Source organism: Chenopodium album, chromosome 19 (assembly GCF_948465745.1).
Source record: "Chenopodium album chromosome 19, dcCheAlbu1.1, whole genome shotgun sequence".
Taxonomy (NCBI): domain Eukaryota; kingdom Viridiplantae; phylum Streptophyta; class Magnoliopsida; order Caryophyllales; family Amaranthaceae; genus Chenopodium; species Chenopodium album.
Window position 1 is genome coordinate 17,415,515 of NC_137852.1, and position 23,136 is coordinate 17,438,650.

The 23,136-nt window shown below is 38.4% G+C and overlaps 1 protein-coding gene and 1 non-coding gene across 2 annotated transcripts; one reads left to right on the forward strand and one right to left on the reverse strand.

The window, feature by feature from the left end:
* Window positions 1-1,566: 1,566 nt before the first annotated feature.
* On the forward strand, window positions 1,567-4,022 carry LOC145594123 (uncharacterized). The gene is made up of 4 exons (XM_081650459.1): window positions 1,567-1,674; window positions 1,761-2,203; window positions 2,709-2,802; window positions 3,946-4,022. The coding sequence occupies exons 2-4, from the start codon at window positions 1,853-1,855 to the stop codon at window positions 4,020-4,022; spliced, it is 522 nt and encodes a 173-aa protein (XP_081506585.1). The 5' UTR covers window positions 1,567-1,674; window positions 1,761-1,852.
* Window positions 4,023-8,743: 4,721 nt separating this feature from the next.
* LOC145596396 (small nucleolar RNA R71) lies at window positions 8,744-8,849 on the reverse strand. The gene has a single exon (XR_014103235.1). It is a non-coding gene; the product is annotated as a small nucleolar RNA R71 (small nucleolar RNA).
* Window positions 8,850-23,136: the final 14,287 nt, after the last annotated feature.

Below are 23,136 nucleotides of genomic sequence, written 5' to 3' on the forward strand. Positions count from 1 at the left end.
TTAGATCACCTAACATCTCATATTCTATAGCTTCAAAACCTTTGAAATACCCGTCTAATTCTTCTCCTAATTCTGACCAGCCCCTTAAATACCCTGTTACTAATTCAAAGCCTTCTACTTCTCCTAATACTGAGCAGCCCCTTAAATACCCTGCTACTAGATCAAACCCTTCTACTTCTTATCCTAATTCTAAGCAGCCCCTTAAATACCCTGTTACTAATTCAAACCCTTCTACTTCTTCTCCTGATTCTGACCAGCCCCAATACCCTGCTACTAACTCAAACCCTTCTACTTCTCCTAATTTTAACCAGCCCCTTAAATACCCTGCTGCTAACTCAAACTCACATGATTTACATGAGAAAAGAGAAGAACAACCTGATGTTGGTCATAATGAAGCATCAAATAAAGGCTCAAAACCATTGAAATCACTGCGGTCAAAGTCTCATCCTGATTGGCCTATGTTTATAGATTTTGATGACAAGGAAGAGGTTATGACAATAGGTATGTTCACTATATTCTTATCTATTTATTTATACACTTTATTCTTATCATGCAAATGTCATCTTAAAAGCACACATTTACTCAAATTTTAAGTCCTATTCCTTTATGCAGATGCAAATGGTCATATTGTACTGTTGAGTGGTTATATTCAGCCAATTGGTGTCTGGAGTAATAATGGTGTCAGATTCTATGTTGAATTTATTGATTTATACCAACCCATTCGGAAAGGTGGACATATTTTGATCTGATTCCTTGGTAGTATTGCAAAGATAGAGACATATTGTCCGGTAGGAGAGTTGAATTGGCATGCTCTTGATTAGCATTTTAAAAAGAAGATAATTAAAGAGATAAGAGTATGTGTAATCATTCTTACTTGAATTATTTATAGATAGATTTATATATTATTAACTTGTAACCATTCTTACTTGAATTATTTGTTTTTCATGCATAAGGATCGCTTTGTGATTCCAGAAGGTGAACTATATAACAAAGCAGCCCTCAAGCATGTCAATAAAAGTTAGAGGCAATACAAATTCACTCTTAAGAGGGATCACTACAAACCAGAAGAAAAAAGTTTAGAAGAGATGTGTAACGCTGCACCACCGCATGGGATTAGTAGTCAAAATTGGGTAAAGCTACTTAAGTATTGGGATTCAGAGACAGGAAAAGTAAGTACATTTTACTGTTTAATTTTATATATTTATGCAATAATTTCTAACGATCATCTAACATTTTATCAATGACTTGAATATTATGTCTTGCATCATATATATGTCTTTTGACTGTCTAGTTATGTATGTGATTCTTATTTATTATATACGTCTAATTATTTTATTTACAACTCTTTGAATGTGAGTGCAGACACTAGCAGCATGTGGAAAAGCAGCACGAGCCAACCTAAATCAATTACATAGATCTGGTTGTAAAAGTTTTGCGAACCGACCGATTATGTATGAAATAATAGTATTACTTACCATGCATAATAAGTATTAAACTCTTTTGTTATCGATTGATTATGGTACTTTTTCCTCATATTTGAAATAATTCTTGATACATTATTACTTATAGGAAGATGAGCATGGAGAAAAAATGAGCTTATTAGCTCTTTGGATACAAGCTCATACAGGAAAGGATGGAAGCTTTCTTCCAGGCACAGTCACTGAAGATTTTGTGGTAAAACATCTAAATAAGTTTTGTTAAGCCAAATAAATCTAGTAATGATGTTCTATTATTACATTATTATCTAAAATTTTATGTAGGATGATGCAAAAGCCAAGGTTGAAGAGTTGAGGATGTTATATACCCTTCTAAGTCTCCACAGGAACTCGAAGATGAAGCCTTTGAACAGACCATGCATGGTGGAGAAATCCCTGATCGTCCTATAGGTTACGGACTTGGGGTTCGGAAGAATGACATTTATGGGGTGCATGCTTTGCTAAGAAAGGATGGGTCTCGAAAAATTCGACAAAGGACTGTAGTAATGGATAATAATGTAAAAGAAGAAGTGTGTGCTCTGCAACAAAAAAATGAAGTACTTGAGAAGGAAAATGAAAAGCTAAAAGACCAAGTACAAGAGAATAACAATCTTCTTAAAACACTTATTGGACAATTCTCTCAAGTTGTCGGTGTAGTTTGTGAAGGAAAGAGTTCAACAGGACTTATGGATTGTGCTAAATCAATCTTGGGAGTGGCAAACCAACAGGTATCTATTTATTATGATTTTTTTTATATATATGGTCCTTTGAATCTAAGGAATTTCCTGTCAAAAAAAAAATCTTAAGAATTTATTATTTTTAGAATGTTTTTATTAGTAGTTTATAGTTGGGCTAAATGCTATTGTGAAAGAAATTTGCCACTTCAACAATACAATTTTATGTGTATGTGGATTGCTATGATATAATAGGTTTGGAGGTATTTGTTAAATTACTGTTGTGTAAGAAGAATGAGAGAATTAACTATTGTCGGATTTGATTCCTAGTCCTGTGTATTGTTTGTCTTTGCATGCCAATCTGTTTCTTCTTTATATTAGTGATTTTTGCTGAAATATCTTTTTCCTTTCTCCCACCATAGAGTGTTGATGCATGATATATCATTTATGTTACTTTAAATTTGTAATGATTTATGTAAATTAAATCTGATGTTAGTTTTCATATAGGCTATACTGCAGTAAAATTTGATTTAATAATTATATAAGTTTGGTCTTTCAGGGTCCTGTGACTGGCTTTGCTGTATTGTCTCCATCTGGGTTTGCTCCAAATGCACCATCCACAATGACAACATTTTTGCAGGGTGTTAACTCAGGTAAATTGGGTTGTTGTACTCCAAATTTCAGCACACTCCGAATGTTCAGCTTATATTTATTGGGTTTTAATAATGTGTTGAAATAGCACTTGATGGGATAAATTAAAAGACGAATGCTGCAAACTATTGTTTTTTTCAAGATATGGATGCAACGCTACAGGAAAGCAAAGCTAAGGAATCTTGAGCTGCGTACTTGAAACTAGCCTACTACAGTACTACCTACGTACACATTGATGCATCATGTGTAGTTAATTAGATTGTTCCTAGCTAGCTAGTTATAGCTTTTAATTTCAAAGCTTCAATCTAAGGGTTTTTTTTTTAGCTACTATATTGTACGTTGTTATTAGGATGGTATATTTTGACAGTTCGGATTGTTAGGATGGTAATTTTTTTTTTGACAGGATTGTTAGGATCGGATGGAATTTTGGATAAAGTTATGTAGCTAGTATTTTTGTTTGATTTTAACTTTAATCAATATAAATTTCATGTTTTAATCTGCTATGTTTAATTTGATTTATACATGTTATATATATATATATATATATATATATATATATATATATATATATATATATATATATATATATATAATATTACATAATTATTACAAAAAACATAATAATGTAGATATTTTTTATTAAAAAAAAAGCCTACAAAATAATTCTGGACGCTTTTTGCTGTCAAGTTTTATGACTTAAAAAATTTCCCACCATTATCATGAGGACAACAAAAAGCGTCGCATTATGTTTGGGACAAAAATTAAAGTCGACAATTTAGACATCTTAAAGCGTCGCGGTATTTGTAGATGGCGCATGAATATCAAATCTGGACGATAAATACTATTATATGGACATAAAAAAGCGTCCACAAAAACAACAGAAAAAAGCATCGACAATTTTTGGACATTTATAGATGTCGACAATTGCGTCACCAAAAAGCGTCGCAAAATTTTCGACTCAGTATTTTGCGACGCTTTTCCAAAGCGTCGACAAAATATTTTGCGACGCTTTTAACGTCGATAAAATAGCAAAAAAGCGTCTCAAAAGCACGGGATTTGTAGTAGTGAGCAATCTCCTTTGAGAATCCAGGTCTTTTTGCATCGCTGTCTCCATAATTGAAGTTGTAACAATATATTTTCCTTAGTATTAACTATATTTGACAAATACCTAGACGCATCTGAGATAGACTGTATTGCCTCCCCTTCCGCCAAAAGGTCTTGACTGAAATTCTTCTACTCTACATCCCAGAACTTCTTGTTATTGAGACACTAGTTTCTAATCGAGGTTCAAACCACGACTATTTTCTTTGAGAGCGAAAACATAGGGGAGCTTGTATTATTGAGATGCCAAGTTTGAATAACAAAGTCATGAAAATGTTGGTAATTAAGGCACCAATTATCCAATTGGTAAGGCATGTTTGAGTGTTGTTGAAAAGTAGAGTCCTCAAAAATAATAGCAGCATGATCCGAGACGAGAATAGGTTGGTTTAACAACCTACTTTCAGGGTAATTTGTGAACCAAGTGGGTGTCATATAGGCACGATCCAACAGTTTTAGAATGAGTTGGTCCCCTTCCCGATTATTAGACCAAGTATACGGTGGACCTTTGAAAGGCGTTGAGATGAGGCTTGCTCTTAGACGAAAATCAATTAAAGAATCCCACCCTCTAATAACATTAGAGTCACCTAGCCTATCATAATGATTTTCAATTTGATTAATATCTCCAATAATCAAGGTATTAGGTGCTATAGCTAACAAGTCTAAAATTAACCCCCAAACTTGGGGTCGATCTTCTAGAACAGGAGCTCCATAAACAAACATCACACACTTATCTATTTCATTAAGAGATTTTACATTACAAAGTATAACATCCCATTAGCAGAGCAAAAACACAAGAGATATCTTCCGAGCCATACGCCAAAATAACTAGACCACCACTAGTTCCTAAAGCATCCGAGCCCTTCACAAAGCTAGGATTAGTACCACCTAATAATAAACTAGAAGCAAAAGAAACAGGTACTTTAGTTTCACTAGGAAACAAAAAGTTAGGTTTGTACTTATGTAGTAACCAAAAAACATAAGGGAGTTTGGGGGAGTTTAAGTCATTAAGACCCCGAAAATTCCATGATGTAACAATCATGGTCACCTTGGAAGCTGTGAAGGGCCAGCCGCCAAACCAAAATGCACACGAGAACCATGAGACATAGCACCCGAATTAGTAGTACCATTCGAGCAAGTGCCTTTACCAAAAGAAGAAGCAAGAACATCTAACTTCTGATATTTAAGAGTCGAAGATACCCAGCTATCTGTAACCTTCCTTTTGCATTTAGAGCGAACAGTTACAGCCTTATTGAACTCAGCATTCAAGAAGCCCGAAGCAGAGGAGCCATGAAAGCCTAAGTCTGCAGCAACCGAGACATCCGAGTAGCACTTCTCTTGTGGCAAAGAGCCAGTTGGCGAAGGAGGGAATAAGGAGAAACCGCCTTTGCTGTATAAGTTGAGATTTTTTATTTTCCTCCGTTTTTGAGACCATGTCGAACCTGCATATCCGAAGTAAGGCAGCTGATCATAAGACCTGCACCGAGTAAAAGGGCCAAGACGATTTCGCTTCTTAGGCCAAACTGTTGCAGTAGAGTGTGATTGAGATAGTGCTTGTGTTGCGTGTGATGCGGGCTTGCTGGGTAGCCCATGTAAAAGGAGGTGAGCATCATAAATTTGCGAAGAAGAAGCAGCCTCTACATTAATAGACAAAGTGTCAAACAAATATGGAACATCAATATCCATCGGCATAGAAGAATCAGAGGAAACAGAGATTTCAGAGTTGAAAACGGAAGGACCATTAGAGCTTGTCTTCGAGCTGTCACTTAAAAAAAAGCCGTCTAGAGGTGCAGCCATACGCAACCTTCCCCCTAATTGAGAAGCCGTGTGCTGGTAGGTGAATAGGCCATAAAGATCCCCTGGAGGAATACAAACATGGCGCTGCTCAGTAGTAGCATTGGCAGCCCTATGCTCTTCAATATAAGCAGCTCTATTTTCTTCAATGAAACGAGCTGACAGCGGGTTGTGATACGATTTTGGAGTAGTAGGATCCGTTTCACAAGAATTAAAGGAGTCCGAACTAGGGTTTGAAGCAGAGTGATTCGAAGTAGAGTGACCTGAAGAAGATGAATTGGCAGCAGCCGCAAGTAATTGTTTCATGTAGCCATTTTGATAAAAACCATTAATGGGGATAAAATAAGGGTCGAAAATATCATTGTTATCAGAATCCTTATTATTCGCAGCCCCATGAACATGCCCATTCGGAAGATTATTATTTCCTGCCCCTGAAGAATCAGAGTCCGAGCTATCAGGCTCATTACCTGTGTCGGAGTCCGGATTATCATCACCATTGGCATCATTATCCGGAGGTTCTTGCTCATCCGAATTTTCATCAGTGTTGCCCTCATTATTATCTTCATGGTTCCCATCATTATCATCCGAATTATGTGCATCATTATCATCATCATCATTATCCAAATTGTCATCACCACCGTCCCCATTATTATCATCATCACCATTACCCGAGCTATCTTCATGATACTCAAAGTCTTGAGCTAAGATTAAAAGATTGACCCTTGTATTCCTTGTTGAGAAATTTTCTTGCGAACCCTCCACCATATTAGTATAAAAAGGTCGACGAAGTGGATCATAGTGCACCGCCCTCCCTTGAGCCTCAAAGGCTTCCAAATGGGTGTGAATTTGCCTGGAAGCTGCATGATGAGTGACATTTATGGCACTCATTTGGTCCCTTTTTGGATGAATTTTATTTCATTTTATTACTCTCTTCTTTAGTTTTCCTTAGTTTTATTCTAGTTTTCTTCATTTTATGCTTTTTGTAGTTAGTTTCTCTATTTTATGCATTTTCTAGTTTACTTGCTATTTTTCCCTTTTACTTGCTTTTTATCCTTTGATTGTAGGTTGTGATTGATTGTTCAAGGATTCCCGAGCTTCCTCTCCATAGTTTTCCATTGATTTTCATGCCTAAAGCTTGTGCAAGAAGTCTCAAGTCAAAGGGAGGTCCAAGGAGCATGCTTCAAGGTCTTGTATATACCTTTCTCATGGCTTATACCCTTCAAGAAATTCAAGAAAGTTCCTGCCTACCTTGTCCTCCATCACCATCATCTAGGATGTGTGCACCGCATGAGCTAGGACGAAGAAGAAGAGAAGGAAGCAGCAGCCTTGTGCGGGCGCACTCGAGGAGTGTGCGGCCGCACATCTGTCGAGTGCGGCCGCACACCAGGTGCGTGCGGGCGCACCTTTCTGGGTATGTTCCCGTGCGCACCACTCTCTCTCCTCCGAGCGCCCGCACCGGCGTGGGTCTATTTTTGGACGTCATTCCCAACTTGCTCTTTGTATTTGATAGTTATTTCTTTCCTTTTATAGAGAGAGAATTAGATCTTCATTAGTGAGAATTAGATTAGATTAGATTCTAGAGAGAGAAAAACACTAGTTCTTAGCATTTTAGAGAGAGAAAATGTGGGTTTGATGATTGATGATTGAAGATTGCTACATTTGATTTGATTTCTATCAAGTTTGTAAGGATTCTTTACTCTTTAATGCAATTTAATGTTTGATTTCATTAGTATTGTTGTTTGATTCGGTTAATTGATAGTTTGATTGATTTTGATTGAATTTGTTGGTTTCAATTTGATTTCAATTGATGAATTTGGGAATGATGATTAGTTTAGCTTTGATTTTGATGTTCTTCATGGATTGTTTGTAGTTTATTTGCTAGGGTAGTGGTGAAGCATGTATTGATGATGAATTGAGATTAATTTGGGGGAAATTGATTGAGTTGATAATGTGATTAAATTGGTTGATTGATTTTGTGCATGTGTGTGCTTGATTAGGCTTGATCACCCTTGTTATTCACACTAGATTGCATTGTGAGTTCACATTGATACGGACCATTGATTTGTGGCTTACATTTACTCGATTGAATATCTTGTGATGTTTCCTAGCTAGTGTTTGATGTAGTTGACGCTAATTAGACCTCTAGGAGAATAGCTTAATGTACTCTCTTGGTTGCAATTTCGGCTTTCCCTCACATTGCTTGACTTGATTGGTTGATTCCCCAAGTTGATTGAACTTCATTGTTGATGCATGTGGATCCATTCCCCTAGTGCCTTAGCATTCAATTAGTACTAGCTTTTTGCATTCCCTAGCTTAACTCTAGTTTCTACCATAAACCCCTACTAGATTTCGGAATAGCTTGACTTAGGCATTGTGCATTCGACCTTCATTCCTTTGGGTTCGACCTTGACTTAACACTACACTAAATAGGGGTTTGTTAAATTACAAATTTTGTTTGATTGGGGGGGGGGTGGTAGCCCAACGACCTACCGTTCTTCATCCCATCAAAATGGCGTCGTTGCCGGGGAATGGTGCTTTGAGTGCATGTTGTTGTTGAGTCTATTTCACTCTATTTGCAAAATACAAAAAGATTTTACACTTTAGGCTACACTTGTTGCCGTGCTACCAATATTTTCTTTGAGTTTTGTGTGCATAGATCCCAAGCCATGGGAGGAAATTCAAGAGTTGCCTTGAAGGAACTTGGAGTGCCCGGTGCATATAGGTATGAGAGCGGCATAGCTCCACCTACAACACCGGAAATTGACTTTGAAATTCGGCCGGCAATGATCACCCTAATTGAGAGGAGACAATATAGTGGGGCTAAGAACGAGAGCCCATTGAACCATCTTAAGGAGTTTGAAAAATATTGTAGCACAATCAAGGTCAATGGAGTATCTCAAGAGATTATCCGCCTTAAGTTGTTCCCTTTCTCTCTCATAGGAAGATCTTTGGAATGGCTAGATAAGGAAGTGAAGCCCAATTCTTTGAGAACTTGGGATGATGTCACCAAAGCTTTCTTGTTCCATTTCTATCCTCAAAAGAAGATGGTGGAGGCAAGAGCTTTGATTCAAGGGTTCAAGCAAAAGCCAAATGAAAGTCTCTATGAAGCATGGGAAAGATTTAAGGATTATCAAATGGAGTGTCCACACCATGGGGTTCCTACCTATCAAATCATACATATCTTCTATGGTGGGTTGAGTTCTCATGGGAGAGCAAGTTTGGATGCCGGAGCCGGAGGCCCAATCATGAACAAAACGGAAGAAGAAGTGGTTGATGCAATTGATGAAGTGGTTCGTCATTCCATGAATTGGCAAGAAGTGGAGAGAGAACCAACAAGCAAGGGTTACTCAATCGAACAACTTAGTGCCATCAATGATTTGACTACTTTGATTGCGGATTTAGGGAAAGAAGTCATGTCTCTCAAAGAAAAGCTTGAGAAGCCCCCTTCCCAAGCTCCAATTCTTCCCTCCCAAATTAAGGGGAGAGGTACATCTTCTCACTCTAACTCTAATCTTTCTTCTTGTTGCATGATTGTGGAATGTTGGCCTTGTGAATTATGTGGAATGAATGATCATAATGCTTCTATATGCCCAAATATTCCTTGTAGTGAATGTGATGGAAGTGAAATGGAACATGTGAATTATATCAATAATCATGCTTGTGAACCTAGAATTGATGTTCAAAGGAATGTTGGAAATAGGAATTATCATATGAATCATGATGATTATAACCAAAATGGAGGTTGTAGAAATCATGGATACCAAGGGATTGATGGTAACTATAACCATCATGGTTGTAATGGTCATGGTCATGGCCATAGACATGGGGATTATAATCAAGGTTATGATAACCATGGTCAACAAAGGAGCCAAAATCAAACTAGGGGTAATTGGAATAATCAAACTAGGGGATATTTTCAAGCAAATTTTCAAAGTGGTTCCCCAATTGATTTAGTTCCAAATGCTCAAAGTTCAAGTGATAATTCCTATGATCAATCATTTTCTTCTAGGGAATTTTTGGAAAGTGTAACTTTGGAAATTTATATGGCTTTGAATGAAGAGAAGTTTAATTACATGTTGGCCTATAACAAGGATTTAAGTGAAAAAATTTCTCAATTGACTAGTGTGTTCAAGGGATATGCAAACTCTTCTTCTTTGACTCCACCTAGCCTAGATTCTAGGAACCCTATGGATGCCATTGTTACTAGGAGTGGTAAGGTCCTTGAGGGAGGTGTGCCTAAGAAGAGTGTTGCTAGAGAGAGCACTAGTAAGAATCCCAATGAAGTTGAAGGTGATGAATGTCCTTTGAGTGAAAATGTTGATGAGGAACGAGTAGAGAAGGTGATAGAGAAAGAGAAAGAGGTTTGCAAACCAAGGCTTCCCTATCCCCAAAGATATAATAGATATAAGTTGGATGAGCAATTTGGGAAATTTGTAGAGATGCTTAAGCAACTTCATCTAACTCTTCCTTTCACCGATGTTGTTGAACAAATGCCAAACTATGCTAAGTTCCTTAAGGGGATTTTGAGTGGAAAAAGGACTTGTGATATGATGGAGACAATTAGCCTTACCGAACATTGTAGTGCAATTATCATGAACAAGATGCCTCCTAAGTTGAAGGATCCCGGAAATTTTTCCATCCCTTGTGCCATTAACAAGACCCAAATTGATAATACCTTATGTGACTTAGGAGCTAGTGTTAGCCTTATGCCATATTCGGTTTATCAAAGATTAGGTCTAGGAGAACTTCTACCTTCCAAGATTACTTTGCAATTAGCTGATAGGTCGATCAAGATTCCTAAGGGAAAGATAGAAGATGTGCCTTTAAGGGTTGGGAAATTTGTTATTCCGGTTGATTTTGTAGTATTGGATATGGATGAAGATGCTACAATACCTATCATCTTAGGTAGACCTTTCCTTGCTACATCGGGGGATATGATAGATGTTAAAAGTGCTAAGATTTCTCTTAAGATTGGAGAGGAGGTAGTTGAATTTGATTTGAATGAAGGAATGAAATATCCCTCTTCTTCTTTTGAGAATTGCATGAGAGTTGAAGTGCTTGATAATATTGTAAATTCCATGCATGAGCATTTGCTCACATCTAATGATCCTCTTGAGTGTGTTTTGTTGAATAAGGAAAAGATAGGTACCCCAAGCAAGGAAGTGCAATTGTATGAAGATTTGCTTGATGGAGGTAATATAGGGAGTGAAGAAGAAACTTGTATGGGGATATCAAGTCAAGATGCTTTGCAAGTGGCCTCAACCAAAGAAGGTAAAGGTGTTCCCATGGTAGAGCTCAAACCTCTACCATCACACCTTAGGTATGAATTCTTGGGCCCTAACTCTACATATCCCGTTATTGTTAGTGCATCCTTGAGTAAGAGCCAAGCTCAAGCATTATGTGGTGTTTTGAGAAAGCACCAAGGTGCTTTGGGGTACACAATTGATGATCTTAAAGGCATAAGCCCCGCCTTGTGTACACACCACATAACACTTGAGGAGGGCACCCTACCTTCTATTGAACGACAAAGGAAGCTACATCCCCAAATGGGAGAAGTAGTTAAGAAAGAGATCACCAAGCTTTTGGATGCGGGAATCATATTCCCCATCTCAAGCTCAAGGTGGGTCTCCCCCGTGCATGTCGTTCCTAAAAAGGGGGGTATGACCGTAGTTGAGAATGAGAAAGGTGAACTCATTCCAACTAGAACAGTCACCGGTTGGAGGATGTGTATAGACTATAGACGTCTAAACACATCAACCAAAAAGGATCACTTCCCTCTCCCTTTTATTGACCAAATGCTTGAAAGGTTGACTAGGCACAAATTCTATTGCGTCCTTGATGGATATTCGGGATTCTTTCAAATTCCTATTCATCCCGAGGATCAAGAAAAGACAACCTTCACATGCCCCTATGGTACTTTTGCATATAGAAGAATGCCCTTTGGATTGTGTAATGCCCCGGCGACCTTTCAAAGGTGTATGATGAGCATTTTTTGGGACATGCTTGAAGAAGAAATGGAAGTTTTCATGGATGATTTTTCCGTGGGAGGTGTTTCATTTGAGGATTGCCTCAAAAATCTCGAAAAATGTCTTGAGAGATGTGAAAAGGTCAATTTGGTGCTTAATTGGGAAAAATGCCACTTCATGGTGGAAGAAGGGATTGTTCTAGGACATAATATTTCTCATAAAGGCATTGAAGTTGACAAAGCTAAGATTGAGGTGATAGAGAAGTTGCCCCCTCAGGTTAATGTGAAAGGAGTAAGATCGTTTTTGGGTCATGCCGGGTTTTATAGAAGGTTTATCAAAGACTTTTCTCTCATTGCTAAGCCTTTAAATGATCTTCTCCAAAAAGATGTTGATTTTGTCTTTGATGATGCTTGTTTGGAAGCTTTTAATAGATTGAAGAAAGCTTTGATTTCTACTCCTATTGTCCAAGCCCCTAGATGGGATTTTCCATTTGAGCTTATGTGTGATGCAAGTGATACGGCCATAGGAGGTGTTTTGGGTCAAAGAATTGACAAAAAGCTCCACGTCATCTATTATATGTCGAAGACCCTCAATGGTGCTCAAAGAAATTACACAACAACGGAAAAGGAATTCTTGGCTATTGTTCATTCTTTTGAGAAATTCCGTTGTTATTTGTTGGGGTCTAAGACTATAGTCTTCACCGATCATGCGGCTTTGAAGTATCTCTTTGGAAAAAAGGAATCCAAACCGAGGTTGATTCGTTGGGTCCTTGAGCTTCAATCTTTTGATCTTGAGATCCGGGATAAAAAAAGGTGCGGAAAATGTTGTTGCGGATCATTTGTCTAGACTTGAGGATTTTCAAGTTCAACATGATGGGTCCCCTATAGAGGACCGGATGTTGGATGATTCATTATATGTTATCAATGTGAAGGAGCTCCCTTGGTTTGCCGATTTGGTGAATTTTCTTGCTTGTGGGGAGTTCCCTCCTTCCTTTTCCAACAATCAAAGGAGGAAGCTCAAGAGAGAAGCTAGGCACTATGTTTGGGATGAGCCAATCTTGTACAAAAGAGGTGTGGATGGATTGTTGCGCCGGTGTGTGCCAAATGAGGAAATACCAAATGTTTTGAAGATGTGCCACTCGGATCCTAGTGGTGGTCATATAGGTGTTTCAAGAACAGCCTCTAAGGTGCTTCAATGTGGATTATGGTGGCCTAACCTCTTCAAGAATGCTGGGGAGTATGTCAAAAGTTGTGACCAATGCCAAAGGACCGGGAATATTTCAAAAAGGAATGAGATGCCCCAACAACCAATACTTGAGTTGGAAATATTTGATGTTTAGGGTATAGATTTTATGGGTCCTTTTCCATCTTCGTATGGGAATCAATATATTCTTGTTGCCGTTGACTATGTGTCAAAGTGGGTAGAAGCGGTGATGAAATTGTTCAAAAAGATAATATTCCCTAGGTTTGGCATCCCCAAAGCGGTTATAAGTGATAATGGCTCCCATTTTGTGCACTATGCTTTCCGAAAAATGTTGAAGAAGCATGGAGTGAACCAAAGATTTGGTCTTCCTTATCATCCTCAAACCAATGGACAAGTTGAGGTATCAAATCGTCAAATTAAGTTGATTCTTGAGAAGACGGTTGCAAGGAGTAGGAAAGATTGGGCAAACAAGCTAGATGATGCCTTCTGGGCATATAGAACGGCTTTCAAGACTCCTATTGGTACCACTCCTTATCTCTTGGTTTATGGGAAGTTTTGTCACCTTCCGGTTGAGCTTGAGCACCGCACTCATTGGGCTATTAAGAAGATCAATTTTTATTTAGCTAGTGCAGGTGAGCAACGTTGGTTGGACTTACATGAGTTAGAAGAGCTTCGGTTGGATGCGTATGATTGTGCTAGCTTGTATAAAGCTATAACTAAGGAGGTGCATGATAAGCTCATTGAGAAGAAAGAGTTTGTTCCGGGGGATAAGGTGCTCCTTTTCAATTCCAAAATGAGGCTTTTCCCCGGAAAATTGATGTCTCGTTGGACCGGTCCTTTTGTTGTTCAAGAGGTGTTCTCAAATGGCTCCATTGAAATTTCTCCTTTGGATTTTTCGAGGACTTTTAAGTCAACGGACATAGGCTCAAGCGGTATTATGATGGAGTATTTGTGGGGGTCATCCATGATATGACTCTCTATGATCCACCTTGAAAGAGGTTGAGGATGTCTAGCTTGAGACTCTAAAATAAGCGCTTCACGGGAGGCAACCCGTGTTTTCTAACTTTTTCTTCCTTTTTCTTTTGATTTTTCTTTGTGTTTTGATGGTGTTTTTGTGACTTAATCTTGTTGTGTTTGATGTTGTAGGATGGTTTGAGTTGATTTCCAACAATTTTGATGCCAATATTGAGGTAAACTTGTCCCAATTCTTAAGTTGGAAAAGTGGGTAAGTATGGAGGATGGTGAGTACTTGTGTTTATTTTCATGATTTTCATGTTTTTCACTCTCCTATATGAAGTGTAGCTACTGTCTATATGGTTCCCCATGACCATCATAGGGGGTGTGCGCACTAGGTGAGGGAGGAAGGAACTCGGAGGAATAAACCCAGATTTTGTGCGGGCGCACACCAGCTATGTGCGGCCGCACACGAGCTCTGTGCGGGCCAACACCTCCCATGTGCGGCCGCACCTAGCTGGGTGTACGGGGGTTTGTTTTCCCTCCTCTTTTAAGCCCGATTTTCCTTCTCTCTCTCTCTCCTACTTCATTCTACTTCCTCCATAGATCTATTGGGGTTGCTCATATTTATACTTCATCTTCATCATATTGTTTTTCATCTTTCTACATCAAAATCTCCATAATTCTCACTACTTTGATACCCAAGTCTTCATTCTACATCATTAAAGGTAATTTTCTCACTCCTAGTTTGAAAATTTTGGGTATTTTTCAATTGGAACTTGTTGGTATGATTGTTGGAGATATTTATGTGTAGTAGTGTTTTTCTTGCTTTAATCTTGTGATTTCCTATCAATTGAGAGTATAATTGCATGTTTTATGTGATAAAGTTTCAATTTTTATACCTCATGAGGCTTTGAGCATGATTAGTACTACCCTCACTCACATCACCATTGTTACCACTACTTGTTCTAATGTTGATGACTATGGAAATGTTGATGTTGGTTTTGTGAAATTTAATTATGATGATGATATTATTTGAGCACATTATGAATTTTGGCATGAATTTTGTTGGATTTTCATATGATGAGTTTTAGGGCATTTTGTTGATGTTGATGGTGATAATGGAGATAATAGTTTGTTGGTAGTATGGTATATTGTTGCTTTTATTAATTGTGATTTGGGGTAATATTTGTGTGAATTGTGATGCTTTGATTATGCATTATTCAACTCTATTGAATTTTTGCTTAACTCATTGAATATTGTACACTTTATTTTTCCCCATATTCATGATTGATTTTTGGCATACTATTCCTATTTTTGAAGACATTCTCTTTGTCCATTATTTTGTAGATGGGTGGTTCAAGGCAAGCAAAGCGCACCAAGGTTACAAATTCAAGAGGAACTATTGATCCACCTTCCACCATCAAAGAAACATACGGCATCAAGTTTAAGGTCCAAAAGCATTGGGACCGATTCAAAAGTCTATCATCGAGGAAATTATATTCTACGAGATTTTATGATCATGATACCACCACTCTTCTAGGGATCGACGATGATGTCCGAATGTTAGCACGGAATTTGGGCCTTGAGCAATTCATCGATCTTAGTGCTCCCACATTTGCAAGGCTCACATATGAATTTCTATCATCTCTCGATGTGCATAAGAGTGGCAACGACAATGAATGTCCAACACTATCTTTCCAAGTGTTCAATGAGGATTATTCTATTCCCCTCTCATTCCTCAACTAAATGTTCCATTTTCCGGAGCCCATCGAGGGCGTGCCTTTAATTTATCCGGCTTATGAAACTCTTCATCACGACCATAAGTACGATGAGGATGATTGGTGGGATAGCATTTCTAATGAAGACGCTTATTGTGCTCAATCTTCAAAGTCGGCCTCAATAGTCCATGGTGCGATGCGCTATTTTAGCCGCATCCTTACTTATGCATTTTTCTCCAAGGAATCTCTTAGAGCCATGTCTCAAGAACAGCTAAGTTGGTTATGGTTGGCAAGTCGACCCAAGGATGATGAAGTGGAAGTGATCGACTTTGCAAGGCACTTGCTCGACCGTTTCATCGACATTAGGGACGGCTTCTTTCTCTCGGGGAGCATACAAATAGGGGGTATGATTACCATCATTGTGTTGTCACTTAACAAAAAGTATGCATCCAAGATTGGGAATCTTAAGGAGATTAGGGACCCAAGAGAGAAGTCTTCATCTTGCTTGTTGGGCACGTTTGCCTTGATCAACCAAAATTTCATTGAGCGCACCATCATGGATGATTTGTTCATTTGAAAAGTGTCGAGGACTACCGATTGGTGCCTTATCCCCTACGAAGGATCTATGGTGAGGGACAAAAATTCATCCTACCCTTGGAAGCCGCCCAAGAGAGATATTCCAAGTTCTTTTCGTCGGGTTTCCATGCCTTCTCCGGGAAATGCTCATCCAAGGTCTAAGGCCTCATCATCTAAGGGAGGTAACCCTAGTACTTCTTCTCCTACTCCTCTTTCTCCTTCATCTCCTTCCTTGCATGACTTGTCTAGCTTGCATGAAAAGATTGATGCCCTTACTTTTGCCTTGTCTTCTTCCTCTTCTATGGGGAATGGTTGTTTGGAGGGTAGCTATGATTATCATGCTAGGAGGGTATATGACTATCATGTTTCTAGGGGGGATATTGAGCCTTATGTGAACTACCCGTACCTCCCGGTCCAAGAGGGCCCTATCCCATAGTGGGAGCCTTTTGACAAGGCGGTGGGGCCCCGTCTCTGCTATCCCTGTTGGGAGGGCCCACATGTGGCACGTAGTGCCATTCGTGGGACCTCTAGAGGGGATTATGATTACAAGAGGCCGGGAGGGTGCGACTGGACTTATGATCCAGCTGTTTTGGATGATTAGTCTGAGTATTTTGCTGCTGATGCCCTTAGGAGGATAGGTAGGGCTAAAGGGAAGGAGGTTGTTTCTATGGGTGGGGGGTGCTCTAGTTCTACCCCCTACTTTAGTGCCGAGTGAGCCATGTTGGCTACCCCTCTCCGTATGCATGCTTTATGATTGTGTTTCATGTTTACCCTATGGTTGGGTTTAGCTTGGGGGAGGGGTAGCTCATTTCTAGCTTAGGGGAGTTGGTTTAGGTTGGTTGTGGTTTGCATGTCCTCCTCCTTGCTAGTGGTTCATTTAGCATTATTCCTTCTTAGCCTCCATGTCCTCTGTCTGATCTGATGTCTCTGTGATGTTTTATCTGCTGATTTCTCTGATGATGACTTACTCTGTTCCCTATCTATCTACTCTGCTGTTATTCCGACGATTCTTGTTGCTGATGATGTTTCCTGTTGTTTCACTGTCTCTGATATATATTTTTCATTTACTGTCGTTATGCTGCCGAATTTTCGGCTGATTTCATTTGGAAGTTACTGACAATTTTCTTTGTATATAGATTCTTTTATTTTCTTTTTCTCACTTGGTTTCTTGAAGAAGCTTTTGTTTATGGAATGCAATGAGGTGGTTTCTACTTGCTTCATTTATTTTTGCTAAGCTTGGAAGCCCGGTGAGATCTTTCTTATTTTTCTCCTTATTTTTCTTGGTTGCATAGAATAGGATTTGTTTAGGAGAAGTTGAATGGTTCGAGGATGAATGCTTGTTAACACGTAATGTGTTTGGGATCGATGACGTTGATGTCGATCGATCACTTGTTTGACGATTGGGATTCTTATGTGTTTAACTTGCTTTCTAGTCCTTTTCATACTATTTCTCCTATATTTCCTTTTCTATGTCTCCCTTTCTTTTACTTTGTTTTCTTTTATTTTCTTTTTCTTTTACTTTCCTTTATTTTTCTTTTCATTTTTGATGTGATTTTGAGGCATTATTTTTCATTTTTCTTATGAAGTGAACTTTGTACATTGGACTTGTCTTTTGCATGATTTTCTTCCTAGGTTGTAAGGGTATGCACGGTTTGAGACTATGTTCGGTTGACTCTAGGATAGGTGTATGCTAGGGTAGTTGGTTTGAACTAGGAGGATCATGAAGCCGGATTCTACTTGTTTGTGGCATGTTGGTAGTTGCTCCCTATAGTCAATTTGACACCACTAGTGAGTTTTTGCCACAACCTTGTGAGGTTACTGGTTTTTCTAGCCTTCAACATTTTTTGTATGAGCGGCGTGGATCCTTGACTATGCAAATCTAATCAAATAAAGCTTGATGTATGATTCTCTAACCCGAGACCGAACTATCTAGGGAGGACAAAGGCACATTTTTCGGGGTGGTATTTTTCATTTTTAGGATAGCTTTATTCATTTTTGTTATTTTTGGGTTTACATTTGCCTTCTTGTAACCATTTGAGCCTTATACCTTCTTTTAAAGCCACATCTTTAGATCTTTGGCCTTTTGTTTCATTCTCTTTCTTTTCTTGGTTTTTGTGAAGCAATTGATCATTCTTGATGGAGTTTGTGGTGGAGAAGTTAGAATGTTTGGTTTTTATGATAGCAAGATTGTGTTTTATTTTCTTTGTGAATAATGGCAAATGAATATGAGTAAAAGCCGTCCTATATTATAAAAGGCATGGACAAATAAGTGCAAAATCGAAAAAGTCGTCCAAAGTTAAAAGAGGCGAGGACAAAGCTTTATTGAAAAAAAAAAAAAAAAAAAAAAAAAAAAAAATCAAACATATTTTGGTGTGAGTTTTCTCCCTTTTTGAGCATTGAGGACAATGCTCCATTTAAGCTTGGGGGGAAGCGTTCTCACGCTTTTTGTGTATATGTTTGTGGTTTATGGCTTTAAATAAGCTTGGGGGTGTGAGTATTTTTGTTTGGATTGGTGATTACTTGATTGTGATTCTAAGAAAGGGCCCATTCTTTGCTTCACTTTTAGGAAAACCACCAAATTTCAAATTTTTAGCTTACCTTCACTCTTATTGCCTTACGTTACAACCTTGGGGAAAGACCTTTCGACCTAGATAGTTGAGTCACTATTCGGGGGAGGACATCATGGGTCATTGCCTAAGGAAAGGGGATGCATAGTCAAGATTGTCGAGTAACCTAAAAATAATTCTTTTTCCGGTTCCTTCGAGGAATCATTGGGACACTCACTAAGGGGAGATTTGAGACTAGTGGGGAGAACGCGGTAAGATTGTTTGGGATGAACGTGGATTGTGATGACTAGTTCCTATGCCTAGCATACCCTATGTTTCAATCAACCTTAGATATCTTGAAAAGTGCATACCTTAACTACTTGAGAAAGATTGTCATTCATTTGCATTATAGTCTTTATGTTAGTTCATTTCGCAAAGGTTTGTTTTCATTTTATTCTCCTTTCTTTTTATGGCTTGCCTCATTGATGTTTGGTGGAGAGTTATGGGTCAAACTCTTAGGATACCCTTATGAGACCTCACTCGTCCTCATAGGCGACTTTGGGGTTTAAAGGGCTTGTTGTAGCTAAAAGCAACCGTGATTCCTACGACAGTGAGTCTTAGTGTATATTCTTATCTTGAGTCTTTCTTTTTCATTTTCAATAAAATTTTCATCCTCTATCTTTCTTGCTTTGTTTTGCTCGAGGACGAGCAAAAGTTTAGCTTGGGGGAATTTGATGAGTGACATTTATGGCACTCATTTGGTCCCTTTTTGGATGAATTTTATTTCATTTTATTACTCTCTTCTTTAGTTTTCCTTAGTTTTATTCTAGTTTTCTTCATTTTATGCTTTTTGTAGTTAGTTTCTCTATTTTATGCATTTTCTAGTTTACTTGCTATTTTTCCCTTTTACTTGCTTTTTATCCTTTGATTGTAGGTTGTGATTGATTGTTTAAGGATTCCCGAGCTTCCCCTCCATAGTTTTCCATTGATTTTCATGTCTAAAGCTTGTGCAAGAAGTCTCGAGTCAAAGGGAGGTCCAAGGAGCATGCTTCAAGATCTTGTATATGCCTTTCTCATGGCTTATACCCTTCAAGAAATTCAAGGAAGTTCCTGCCTACCTTGTCCTCCATCACCATCATCTAGGATGTGTACACCGCATGAGCTAGGACGAAGAAGAAGAGAAGGAAGCAGCAGCCTTGTGCGGGCGCACTCGAGGAGTGTGCGACCGCACATCTGCCGAGTGCGGCCGCACACCAGGTGCGTGCGGGCGCACCTTTCTGGGTGTGTTCCCGTGCGCACCACTCTTTCTCCTCCGAGCGCCCGCACCGGCGTGGGTCTATTTTTGGACGTCATTCCCAACTTGCTCTTTGTATTTGATAGTTATTTCTTTCCTTTTATAGAGAGAGAATTAGATCTTCATTAGTGTGAATTAGATTAGATTAGATTCTAGAGAGGGAAAAACACTAGTTCTTAGCATTTTAGAGAGAGAAAATGTGGGTTTGATGATTGATGATTGAAGATTGCTACATTTGATTTGATTTCTATCAAGTTTGTAAAGATTCTTTACTCTTTAATGCAATTTAATGTTTGATTTCATTAGTATTGTTGTTTGATTTGGTTAATTGATAGTTTGATTGATTTTGATTGAATTTGTTGGTTTCAATTTGATTTCAATTGATGAATTTGGGAATGATGATTAGTTTAGCTTTTATTTTGATGTTCTTCATGGATTGTGAGTAGTTTATTTGCTAGGGTAGTGGTGAAGCATGTATTGATGATGAATTGAGATTAATTTGGGGGAAATTGATTGAGTTGATAATGTGATTAAATTGGTTGATTGATTTTGTGCATGTGTGTGCTTGATTAGGCTTGATCACCCTTGTTATTCACACTAGATTGCATTGTGAGTTCACATTGATACGGACCATTGATTTGTGGCTTACATTTACTCGATTGAGATATCTTGTGATGTTTCCTAGCTAGTGTTTGATGTAGTTGACGCTAATTAGACCTCTAGGAGAATAGCTTGATGTACTCTCTTGGTTGCAATTTCGGCTTTCCCTCACATTGCTTGACTTGATTGGTTGATTCCCCAAGTTGATTGAACTTCATTGTTGATGCATGTGGATCCATTCCCCTAGTGCCTTAGCATTCAATTAGTACTAGCTTTTTGCATTGCCTAGCTTAACTCTAGTTTCTACCATAAACCCCTACTTGATTTCGGAATAGCTTGACTTAGGCATTGTGCATTCGACCTTCATTCCTTTGGGTTCGACCTTGACTTACCACTACACTAAATAGGGGTTTGTTAAGTTACAAATTTTGTTTGATTGGGGGGGTGGTAGCCCAACGACCTACCGTTCTTCATCCCATCACTGCATAATCCGAGGTCCTGCATATTTCCTCAAATTGACCCACACAACCACATTTCTTACAATGCCTAAAAACACCTTCATACCTAAAATAATCCAAAGAGGAGCAAATCCTCCTGGAACAGAACACCCAGGAATAATCGGCTTAGAGATATCAACCATAACCTGCCCACGAAACTTGTGCTCCTCGGGAAGCCCATCCCCATCATAATCAAGAGTTTCAACCACCCCTACAAGGTCTAAGGTTTTGACAGCCCACTCAGGATCAAGGAAGCCAAAAGGAAGCCCGTAAACACGAATCCACATCCTAGTCATGTTGAAATTAATAGGATCGGGCACAGTGAACCTATTACACCTACGAACATTACAAATTCTACCATCTAAGACAAAGGTGTGTTGCTCAAGTAAAGCCTCTACGTCCGCCACATGAGAACATGCAAAAACAAAGTAAACACCACTACGATGAACAACAACATTACCTCTTTTGAGCCATTGAGTATCGACCATTTGTTGAACAATCGTGAAGCTTGGAGGATTGGGCCCAAAGAAACGACCAATAACCGCTTTGCTCCAATCAATATTTGTAAGATAGTACTCCAAAGGTTCATTTAAATAAACCCCCATCTGATACATGGTCCAATAAATAGCCATTAAAAACTAGAGACCAAAAGGTGGAATCTTAAAAGCTTTGTAATTAAAGAAAGTGAAAGAGCAAGATACCGAACAGTAGAACTTGAGGAGTAGAATGGAGTAAAAGAGGAAGATAAAATTTGTTTTGGTAAAAACCAAAAAAGATTAATCCTCACAAGAAGACTAAGACACTGATGTTCTATGCATGAACACCACGTGTAAATAATCTAGAAAAGAAGGGTGAGCAAGCTTGAAAGTGGGGTCTCAAGAACAAAGGCTTGAACACTAATAAGAAAGCCTAGTGATAAGGATTTCTGTAAATAAAAAACCTTAAAAAGGCTTGATTAGCTACTAGAAACGGCAGTTGAGCACTAGAATACTAAAAATGCAACAAGGGAATACAGATAACGATTGTTAAAGATCGAACTAGAGGAAAAACCCCAAGAACAGGAACAAAACCCTAGAAACCCTAGGAAAAGACTCAAACAATTGAGAGAGAAAGTGACATGTGTACTTATGACTTAAAATTTTCTTTGCCGATGCCGTCGTGCTAGTTGTTGATGTCGTATCATTTATACAAATATGAAACTAATGAATAGTAAAAGTGATCTTGGCATAACATAAGATCAATGATAATCCATACATATTCGATAACTCAATTATGATTGTGACATGATTTCTAAACTGATCATTGTAGACACCCATTTGTGTCTCCCCAAAACCAAACCCAGTGATGAATGCCTTGTGCGTCGAAACATAATCGAATTAGGTGAGAGTGATTCGAAAGTCAAGTGTCGCGGTTTAGTTTTAATTAATTTCTTTTCTCTCTGTTTTTGAAAATGGCCTTATTTATTTGAAAATGTCCATTTCAGTTTATTTTGGTCCATGATAAGGGTCCAATAATAGTATAGTTGGATGGGGCTTGAAAAGACCTTTCCAACGATATATTATAAGCCCAATTCCGATGAATATTGAGGAAGTTATGGCCAAAATACTAAACTGGGCCCGGTGCTTTATTTTAATACGGCCCAATGATCTAGAGGAGGGCCCAATATTAATTGTTATTCCTAAAGTTATTAGGATTAATTATAGTTTTCTAGAAGTTTCTAGAAAGTTCTTTTTAATTCTAATATTGATAGGATTAATAATTAATTATCTTTAAAGGTTTTTTTTTATTTGGAGTAAAATATTGTTTTATTATCTTAAATACGTATTTTATCTTCTGTACGGATTCCGTAGATCAAGTTGATTAAAGATCGGATTCCGTGTAAAGATAAAAACGCGCTTATACAGGCTGTCGCCAAACGACAAGTCTGTCGCCGCGCGACAGACCCTGTCGCCTCGCGACAGACATTGTCGCGTCGCGACAGAGTCCATTCCTGGCGACAGCGTGGAGTTTTATTCCTTATCAAATTCCGTGTTTTTCCGGATTATTTTCATTATAAATAGCGTCCGGATTCCTGTTTTCAGAATCAT

Bases quoted from the DNA above. Each gene is read 5' to 3' on its own strand.
- LOC145594123 (XM_081650459.1), top strand. From the start codon at position 1,853: ATGCATGGTGGAGAAATCCCTGATCGTCCTATAGGTTACGGACTTGGG. The intron at 2,204-2,708 runs GTATCTATTTAT...TTGGTCTTTCAG, and splicing joins TGGGAGTGGCAAACCAACAG to GGTCCTGTGACTGGCTTTGC. The intron at 2,803-3,945 runs GTAAATTGGGTT...TATTTTCCTTAG, and splicing joins TTTGCAGGGTGTTAACTCAG to TATTAACTATATTTGACAAA.